This window comes from Daldinia childiae (genome assembly GCF_008694065.1).
Source record: "Daldinia childiae strain JS-1345 chromosome Unknown Scaffold3, whole genome shotgun sequence".
NCBI lineage: Eukaryota > Fungi > Ascomycota > Sordariomycetes > Xylariales > Hypoxylaceae > Daldinia > Daldinia childiae.
In genome coordinates this window covers 3,088,683-3,099,510 of record NW_022984644.1, presented here as the reverse complement: position 1 = coordinate 3,099,510, position 10,828 = coordinate 3,088,683, and the positions used below count along the sequence as shown (strand labels likewise).

The window sequence follows — 10,828 nt, the reverse complement described above, 5'->3', positions numbered from 1 at the left end:
AGATGAAGTAGATAATCACGATGAGCAGCAAGGAGCTCTTGAATCCAATACAGAAGCGCCATCAGCTACCATCGCGTCTTCGATGACGACCACCCAGTATCTTGGAGGGACAACCGCATTTGACACTACAAAAACTGCGAGTTCAAATATTTCTTATTCTGACGAAACGTCCCCATCAGAGGCAGAAGATTTCCTAAGAAAATTCCGAGATGAAACTGCAGTAAGTTAGGCTCCTAGCTTCCAAGCAGCGATATATATATCACTAACCACCGAACATAGGGGTTTCTACCGTTGGTCTATATTCCTCCATATGCGAGAGCCCAACAGCTTCGGGAAATGTACCCATTCCTATGGTTAACTATAATGTGCACGGTGTCGGCGTCACCAAGAAAACGAACGGCCTTAAGTGAGCAGGCAAAGAATATTATAGTCCTAAAGGTGGTTATGTACAGGGAGAAGAGCATAGATCTTCTTCTAGGGCTCCTCATATTTGTAGGATGGTCAATACCCCAATTCAACACTCTGAAATCTCGAATCATCTATCTGACCCGCTACTGTTAGGTCGCATTTGCATAAACGGGATAAACCTTTCTGGACATTATTCTCTCAACTTATTGTTACTTTAGTCTGTGACTTAGGTCTCCATAGGCCACCATCCGACCCAGCTATGTTTTGTGCCGCCAGTGGTATGAGCGAGTCGCGAGTGTCAACTCTCCTCAAAGGGCGCCCTCTCGAGGAGCAACGCGCTGTGTTAGGTGCTTTTGTTATTACCTCCATGTTAGTTTATCACCACGCAACCTTGTTTCCCATCATCAATCTAACTCATTCGATATCTGACAAGTTACTTAGGATATCGAACATCTTCAAACATGCACCTGGGCTCCGTTGGTCCCCTTACCTTGACGTCTACCTTTCGAACCTTGCCCGCAGCAGCAAAGCACCTCTGGACGAAAGCCTTACGGCAATGGTAAAAATGCAACTGATCGCAAACCAAATATATGATGACTCTCTATACGCCAATGGTGGCCGACCTCCGGCACTTTATTTATCTGCTCTTCGATCACAACTACACGAGATAACCAGACAGGAAAACCTTAGCGCAGATGTTAGAAATGATCGTAAGTTAAACTTATAGTTACTAATATTAATCCATTTCCTCACTAATATGCTCTATTTAGATATGATCTTGGAGCTCTATCATTTTACAGAGCTTCTGATAAATGAAACCGAAATAAGCAAGCCGGTCACACCATGGAATGAGCCAGACTTACGACGATTTGAGATCTATCAGCGTTGCCTTATGTCAATTAAAGCGTACCTTGATACGTTCTTCGCCACTCCCATAGCTCTTCTCGGTAACATGTCATTCGCTAGTTACCCTCGCCTTATCACGGTTATGAAAGGGTTACATACAATAACCACTTTACAAGATCCAAGCTGGGATCGGGCAGCGGTCCGGAGAACCGTTGATCTCATTCCGACTTGTGATAAAATCATCGGGCTGTTCGAGTATTTAAAAGCCGCCTCGGCTTTAGTTTCACTCGACGGCGGCGAGGATGAATCGTATAACTGGGGCCTGGGGGTTTTCCGGAAGTTGAGAGAGGCTTGGCATTATGACCTAGAAAATATGGACACAACGAGCACCGCAAATCACGAAACTGACATGTTTGATGGAGTTCGTGGTGGAGGGCTTACAACGCCCGTGGACATTGCCAGTGATTCGTGGTTCTTTAATGTGTTCGACGATTTTTAGGAATGGGATGGGTAGGTAGTTAAGTGCTTCGTCTTATGTTAAACATCAAAAATACCTTAGAGGGGTAACCAACTGAGACTACCTACGCATCATCAGAGATATTTATTAGTTTCGTCCCTTTTGATTCAAAGATCTTCAGATGATCTGATGTTTCTGGGTACTTGAAATAACTGGTGGAGTCATCGCATACACTTTCTCGTACCTACCTAGATAATGTTATTGTTTATGACCGGGTTAGAGTATCTCGCTTCCCTATGATGTCTACCTCATTTACAAATTTGGGACCCTAGATAGATGGATGAGTAAGTACCTAACCTAGCCATATACCCATGATAATACGAACTCGCTCTCAAGCAATACACTTATGAGGCACGTAGGCTATTCTTGAAATCGAAAGATGTTGTACGTGTAAAAGACCGAATGATTGGTATGGAATCGACTGTTGGATTTCCGGCGGCCTGTCGCGGGGCTCACCCTTGTATCCGCATGGCAGCGTCCTAGTAATTCTGAAGACGAGACACTATTTTTGCTAGATGGGATGGTGGCGCGGTTCCTGGTCCTGACAAAATGCCTCTATCTTAAAAGTATTACCAGATAGAATATGCGATACCACACTGCCCCTACTACTCATTTTTAGATATGCGTTGCGCATGGAATTGTCATTGGTAGTCTTTGGCCAATATTTTTCGGGACCGTATGTAACAAGTCTGCGTATTCAGGCACAGTGTTCTGAGACAGCAGCTGGTCTATCTACGTAGCCGCCTAAGCTGTCGCTCAGCGGCACAGAACAAGCCTAGGTACTACTCGCTGAATCAGCTTACAGCTCGACGTCAGTCAGCATCACCCCAGAGGGATTATCCAGACGGTTACAGTGATAGAGGATACCTTACGGAAGAATTCCAGGGACATTTCATGATTTTGGAGGATTTTTTTTTTCTATATCCCTGACGAATGATATTATACGTCTTGAATCTTTTTACTATCAAACCTCAAAGTAGGTTAGGTACCTATTGTAATTCAAACCACCCCCTAATAACTCCTAGGCTCAAAAAATTGTAGAACTCCACCCCCCAAAGCCACGTAGGGCAGTGCGCTAAATATATTTCCTCGGATCAGAAAACCTCCATGTGAACACCCAACTCCTGCGCTATGGTATCATGTTAAGGGCATGTCTTATTGCCTCATGCTAAACCCAATGCATAACAGTAAATTGTAAATTGTATATTGTAAATTGTAAATCGATATGTTGATATATTGTTAGTTTATTAGGATTGCGTATCCAGAATCGCTGCATGAACAGCAGCGCCCCCTATGTTGGGGTTATTCAACGCTGTTTGATTTTGCGGTCCAGGCTTAAGATAGCAATTGCCCGGCGCGTCTTGGTCGAATGCGAACGTGCGATTAGTCCAGGCAGGAATAAAGCTGACCCCGGCACAGGTCGCATTTCTAGACGTGGAATTACTGGCGAAGTCCGAAGGTATGTAAAAAGCATAAGATGCGCAAGCGTCGATGCAGTCGTCAAAATTACCCACGAAGAGAGAGTAGAGCGGGTTATTTGGAGCGTCGCTGTTGCAGTATATCTTGAAAATAGGATTATTGAAAACTTGAAATTAGATAGTTAGTAGTTGTTCTAGATTGGCGTCCTCTTGTTTAACCCTACACACTCACATTGAGATCCATAGGTGGTTCCCGTCACTCCTGCTGAATTTGTAGAGCATCCTTTATCAATTGCGCTGGAATCAGTTGCTGTTGACCCTGGTGCTGTTACAGTGACAGTTGCCGGCGAAGCACTGAGTGCAGCCAAACGCGCCTCCGCGTCGTTCGCTCGGCTTGCTTCGACTCCAGTTCCGGCTGCCAAGCCGATGACGGCCGTCGATAAGAGGGCAATGATAATGGATAGAATAAACACCAGTACTGAACATCCTAGTACTCGTTGCGACGCTCTGCCGTGCTCTGATGGTAGTGTAGGACCATACCCAGTTGGATAATCATACATATATGACGAATGTAGAGGATGCTCAACTGGCGCAAAACCTGTATATCCTGCTGACAGGTTGGTTGCCTCTTCAGGCTTTACAGGAGTTGCCGGCGTATGTTGTCCATATGTGCTGGCCACTTCCGGTGCTGCAGGTGGGTGATGAACCTCTGGAAAATTCTGAGGTATCAGCTCGGGCGCCTCGTCGTACTGCGATGCCGTTGAAATATTAGTTAAGCGAGTCAAGAAGAGTTAGAACGCCATCATAGTAAGATAAGTAACTCACTCTTGGAGGCATATTTAACGAGAGAAGTTCAAGCAATAACGCGTAAATAATAAATTTCAATATTTACTAAAGCTCTCGGAGCGCCACAATCTCTAAGTATCACGATCAGGAAAGAAGATCGTGGCCGGTGCCGACAGAAGAGCAATATCAGGAACAACGGGACATAGGTTAGATATGAATGAGTTGCAGAATCACAAGCGGATCAAGGATAGGACTATTAATCCTTGCTCGTTTCCAGGTAACAAGAATCTTTGGTTCGCACAGCATAGCCAATCGCAAAACGAGATTGGACAAGCTCTACTTAAAAACTTGGGCTGTACAATATGTATGTAGGTACCTAACATAGAACACGGACCCGACACCGACAGGGTTGCATGAAAATAGACCGGGGTCCCCGTGACCGAATGCAACTCGGTGGAGGGAAACCATAACATATTAAATTCTAGAATATGTAATTCAGCTTTGAAAGATGGCTATGTATATATTTGCCTACGGCTCTGCTTGTATTTGCAACAACGCTTTGGAATTATATAAGATCGCTGGTCAGCTTTTTTTTATTATACTTGGCTACTTGGTATATGTTTAGTCTAACTATTATATAGCAACAGGTAAGATAAGTTAGATTGGGTCATTTAACTATATCAATTATGATCCAATACTTTATCTTCATACATCTTACTATGTCTAAATTCACTATTACGCTACTAGTTCTTACCCATTAGTCAGTTAAAGTAAGAACTACGATTCCATCCCGCTCGTTAACTCAATTTAATCAAGGCTTAATGACATATAGATATTATACCATGTAATATGAAAAATAGCAAGTTGGCTGAAAAGTACTGGGGTGGTTATATTGGTTAATTACATATATCTTTGAACAAAATAGCCCACACATACACAAATACCTCTAAAAAAGTTGACTTACAACTACTGTTGTCTTTATATTTTGTTTATACGCAGTACGCAAGCTTAATGTATATTATCTTTATTATTTCATCCTGATCGTGGATAGAAGATGAAGGAAATTGTCTTGCTATTAACACGGGGGCGAATTTATATTCCATTGATGGGGCGACACTGTCGTGAAGATACGGAACGCTGACGCCAGCCATCGGAAGAAATGGGCTGAATGGTAAAAAGGTCCCATAAGGCTGAGCACTGAGACCACCTTCCTGGTTCACGATGTCAGACGCTTATTAGTCATTGAAAACAATAAAGGACTTAATAACTTAAGTCCAAGGTTACACTAATAGCACGAGTGTAATTTTATTAACCATATCTAATGCTACTCTAAAATAACCAACTTGCAAGTTTCACCTGTTTGCCATATTTAGCCCAAGGAGTATGTGTATAGGTAGTTCATTCACTATCGCCTACCCCACATGTAAACTATTTAACTCAACTCTCTGCCAACCTCAATTAACGTAAACTAGGTTGAATCAAGTCAAATTTAAGTCTATTCAAACCCTTATGTTAATATTGACTAACTACAGCTAACCTCCGATCAGAAACTAGCAGCTCTCTTTACTCTTAACCATAAGAAAGTACGGTCTTGTTTCCATGCTGCGCACTTGTTATAAGAGGCCGCCAACAACCTTTGGTTATCAAGAAGCACTTAATTGAGCCGCTACTAGTGGCCTTTCAGATGTAATGTATAACTAGCCGAGCTTTCCGTCATCTGTCACATCTCAATGAACAACTCGACTCTTATCAATCTATTACCATATTGTTTTTTCCTAAATTAGTGTATATCTACATGAACTCTATACCTTAAAGTACTACGAGTATAGCAAGTCCTCCAAGCTGAAAGCTAGCAATTGAGCTTCAAGCAAAACACTATAGCAATCATTTTAACATGTGCAGGCCTCGATGCTTCCTCGGTTTAAGCCACCCAAGATGATCAAATAAGTACCTACCTAACCTAACTAGATTATACCGGAGTAAATATCGGAGTAACTATCTATTCAAATACAGCGAGCCATGTAGTCATAAAATCAGTGCATCTGCGGGTAAGTGCTTATATTAAACTTGGAAAATATATTATACTTGTTCTATCCGTTCAGTAACTACAATATAGTCATAATTAGTTCAACCTTTTAACAATGCTTTACAATAACCTAAGACTTGATGTATTTGAGGAAACTAAATTATTTTAAGATATTGTATTTTATATTTTCATAGTTAGTAATACTTAAGTTAAACAAATCGACCTTGATGTCCTAGGTTTACAGTTTCCTTACTTGAGGCCATCCGACGTTACCGGTTCTAATGCGTTGCTACCTGAGCCATATAGTTTTTTGTCTAGGATGCTTAAGTTTGGTATTAGGCATTTACGCTTTTCCGTGTTGTCTTTGGCTTGCAGATAGAGAATGTGAAAAACTCAACTAAGAAAGATTTCGGTTGTACAGATGAAATATGTGATGTCATCTAAAAGGCATGCCCGGGATTGACTTATTGTAGGAATAGTGGTTTAGGTACGAAGTGCTGTATTAGTGCTCAAGCCCCTGATAATGGCCGTCACTGTCAGCTGATGCTCCTACTAAGCCACTGGAAAGAATCTAGTTAGCTGATTGCCTGGAGGTGAAGCGGGGTTAATTCCTTGCCGATCGGAGGTGTGTTAGTTAGACTGTTAGACCGTTAGGTTACAGTACATACGGCAGGTACTCCAATATGGAGGGGCAGCTATGAGGGGTAATTAAGTACATGGAGGTAATTCTTGTAGAGAGTGACGGATTACCCTAGGAGGTACATATAAAGGTACCTCAGCCATCAGGGTCCAACGATGAATAAATTAATCCTTTATTACATGCTTGTAGCTATACCTCTTTACTAAGCTACTTGGGGTAAGGTACGGTACCTTATTCTACTACCATCCCACGTTAACGCTATTCCATAACCACGGATGGTGCCTACTGCTACATTACAGTTGATAAGTAAATACGTCTAGTACTATTGTACGTGTAGGAGCTGTTCCTACTCATAAGCCGCATATGTATGGTGAGCATTTAGGTGCAGTACAGTACATCGGACGGAGTAGTAGCTTACCGCTAGAAGCATCTAAATGATTTAAATGTGGCTGAAATACACTAGACTCCAGCAGATGGACCAATCATTTGGTTCCTGACTCGGAATGGCGGGAGAGAGCGTGGGTAGGAAGGTGGGAGGTGGAACTTTCCAATTGGACTACGTCCAAGTCGTCCAAGTTCAAGGGATTCGAGTAGAATTTCTGGGCTCTTCTTTCCTCCTCTCTTACTTTTATACCTTTTATACAAGTATACAAGTACAAACATTGAACTTGTTATGTTTAAGTTGGTCGAAGGAAGTTGTTTCTTTTTCTAAAAATAAGTGAATAGGCTTCTCAATTCTTAATTAGAGGGCCATTCCTATGTGTTTCCTAACGCAAGATTGCTAGGTGAGCAAGCTAGATTTTCTCTTTAAGCCTGATGCAAGTCCCTTAGCCATACCTAAAACCTTACTCTTTAAGCCTTTTGCCTCCCTTCCTCTCTATAATGTCCTTTTCTGACTTCGTCGCGTAGATTTCATTTGTGACATTCGTACTTCTATTTTCTACGCGTCCTTATTAGTTGTATTCGTCCTGTACCGTATCGCCCAAAATGCATATCAACGAGATGCTCGCAGACGCCGAGAGGACCGGCCAACCGTCCTTCTCTTTCGAATACTTTCCCCCAAAGACAGCCCAAGGTGTGCAAAACCTATATGACCGTATGGAACGCATGTACGACTTTGGACCTAAGTTTATCGATATTACATGGGGAGCAGGAGGGAGAATTGCTGAGCTGACCTGCGACATGGTCGTTCAGGCGCAGGCCTACTTTGGTCTCGAAACCTGCATGCATCTGACTTGTACAGATATGGGCGAGGACAAGATAAACGACGCGTTGAGGAAGGCGTACAAGGCGGGTTGTACTAACATACTGGCACTACGGGGTGACCCTCCTCGCGAAAAAGAGCAATGGGTAGCTACCGATAACGGATTCAAATATGCGAGGGATCTTGTCGCTCATATACGAAAGACGTACGGGAATCACTTCGATATTGGTGTTGCCGGCTATCCTGAGGGTTGTGACGATAATAAAGATGAGGATATACTACTAGACCACCTGAAAGAGAAGGTTGACATGGGTGCTACCTTCATTGTCACGCAGATGTTCTACGACGCCGAAAATTTCATACGGTGGGTAAAGAAAGTACGAGAAAGAGGCATTACCATTCCGATTATCCCTGGTATTATGCCTATTGCAACTTACGCCAGTTTCTTTCGACGAGCAAACCATATGAATTGCAAGATACCTGAAGAATGGATGACAGTTCTCGAACCGATCAAGAATGATGACTCTGCCGTGAGAGAGGTTGGAAAGACGCTGGTTGCTGAGCTTTGCCGAAAGATTATGTCGGCCGGCATTGTTCACCTTCACTTCTATACTATGAACTTGGCTCAGGCAACCCGAATGGTCTTGGAAGAGCTGGATTGGATGCCAACAACAACCCGCCCTCGAAAACAGGCTTTGCCATGGAAACAGTCCCTTGCACTTGGGCGGCGCGAAGAAGACGTCCGTCCTATTTTCTGGCGTAACCGCAATAAGTCATATGTATCAAGAACTCAGGACTGGGACGAATTTCCGAACGGCAGATGGGGTGACTCGCGTTCTCCTGCTTTTGGTGAATTGGATGCATATGGAATTGGTCTAACCGGCACGAACGAGTCTAATCGCAAGAGATGGGGAGAACCCAAGTCTGTTCAAGATATTGCTTCCCTCTTCGTGCGGTACATGGAAAGAGACCTCCCTTCTTTGCCTTGGAGCGAAGCACCTCTAACCGGCGAGTCGGACTCTCTTAAAGATGATCTCATCAAGCTCAATCAACGCGGCCTATTAACTATCAATTCCCAGCCAGCAGTAGACGGCGTCAAGTCTACACATCCAGTGTACGGATGGGGGCCCCCGAATGGATATGTCTACCAAAAGGCGTATCTAGAGTTGCTGGTCTCTCCTGATTTATTTCCCGAGATTATTCGAAGGATTAACGCCGACCCAGATTTGTCGTACTACGCTGTTACTCAGTTTGGGAAGCTCACGACAAATACCCCTTCCGAAGGTCCTAACGCGGTCACATGGGGAGTTTTCCCGGGGAAAGAGATCGTACAACCTACAATTGTCGAGAGTACTAGTTTCTTAGCCTGGAAAGATGAAGCCTTTAGGCTTGGCATGGATTGGGCCCATTGTCATGATGCCAACTCACCCAGTCGCATCTTGATCGAAAAGATTATGAACGAGTGGTATTTGATTAATATCGGTAGGTTACCCCGTAACCCTTAGAAGAGAGTAATACTAATGTAGATTATGTAGTCAACAACGACTTTCATCAGCCACGAACTATATTCGAGCTTTTCGATGGGTTAACCGTCAAAGACATCGATGTGCCCGTGGCACCTGTCAACGGGGAGCATAACGGGGTTCATAAGGAGACGAACGGCGTTTAAGCTGTTAAGCAAAACGGAGCAATTGCTATGGTATAAACATAGCGTTGATACAGGGAACGGCGTCATTGCACTTTTCAACAAGCATTCGGCAGGCGGGCAAAGGGAGTTACCATTTCAACAAGCATATATCCAGGCGTTTGGAAACGGGGTCCAGATTTTTCAACAAAAAATCGGAGCACAGGTTTTGGGCTTAACGGCAACCTGGGAAAAGGGATAGGCTGAACGCGGGCTGTGCTGCATCATATCTCAACGATACCCCAGCAATGAAGGTGATAGTTTCGAGCGCAATTGTTTATTTTTGATTTTTTGTAAGCCGAGAAATTATTTAGACGGCATCTACCGCGTTAAGATAATAAGTTCGCCTGAAAAAAGAGGCATGTCATTAATGGCAACATGAAGCGCATTGCCACTAAAGATGACGAGATAAGGCCAATAAATTGAATACCTAACTTATAACTTTCAAACTCCTGATCAAGCTCGATAATTACATAAAATGCAGGGAACTCGTAACTACCTACCTAAGTTGTTTTGTATGAAGATGTTCGCCTTTGATAATTATTACCGATATCTCCGATTTATCCCGCTTGTACATAAAACCGATTCGGTTATGAAAAAAAAAACAAAGTGTGCGGCTCAATAAGTCAACGTCGTATTACTATGTAAATGATACATACCGAATCTAGATTCTCAACTCTTATCCCTGCGCTACTCCCATAAAAGTTTAGGTTCTTTTATAAGCGAACCAAATGCCGATTATCATTGAACAACGTGCCTGTGTACGCTCAAAGCGTCTTAGGACCTGTAGTTTTGTGGGATGCCAATTCCGCTGCGAATTTCGCACTAGTTTGAAATGAAATACTCCTTAGCAAACTCCTTTTCAGTATGTACTTGTCTTTTTTTTTGAATAAAATCAAAAATAGCTCGGTTTAAACTATATATGCCATATATGTCATTAATGGAACTAAGTTTTGAATTATAGAAGGAAGTGAGTAAACATAGGTACCTATGAGGTAGCGCGAAAGCTGAAGGTATCGTTTACTAACCTATCAACCTACCTAGGTAGGTACCTCCTTATTAATTCTTATTGACTTACCCAAGTGTGGATGTCTGTCTGCACTTCTCTTTTTTTTCTTTTTTTTTCTTCTTCCCCTATACATACCCCTTGACCGCAAACATACGAGGTACATTTATGATGCAACCCCTGTCCTACGCTGTTCCTTACTAGTTCTTGTTTTCTCTCCTTCTCCAGAACTACATTTCCTCATTACTTTTCACGACGTAAAAAAGGATTTCCTCCTAATAATTGTTTTTGTT

General features: G+C 42.8%; 2 protein-coding genes across 2 annotated transcripts; one reads left to right on the top strand and one right to left on the bottom strand.

Annotated features, from left to right (window-relative positions):
* Positions 1-3,018: 3,018 nt before the first annotated feature.
* On the bottom strand, positions 3,019-4,026 carry GL218_03558 (uncharacterized protein; the record flags this gene model as incomplete). The annotated part of the gene is made up of 3 exons (XM_033580128.1): positions 3,019-3,356; positions 3,422-3,938; positions 4,015-4,026. 3 exons carry the CDS (start codon positions 4,024-4,026, stop codon positions 3,019-3,021), a joined length of 867 nt encoding a protein of 288 aa, XP_033436510.1.
* A 3,602-nt stretch (positions 4,027-7,628) lies between these two features.
* Positions 7,629-9,514, top strand: GL218_03557 (Methylenetetrahydrofolate reductase 1; the record flags this gene model as incomplete). The annotated part of the gene is made up of 2 exons (XM_033580127.1): positions 7,629-9,327; positions 9,381-9,514. The coding sequence occupies 2 exons, from the start codon at positions 7,629-7,631 to the stop codon at positions 9,512-9,514; spliced, it is 1,833 nt and encodes a 610-aa protein (XP_033437053.1).
* Between the last annotated feature and the right edge of the window lie 1,314 nt (positions 9,515-10,828).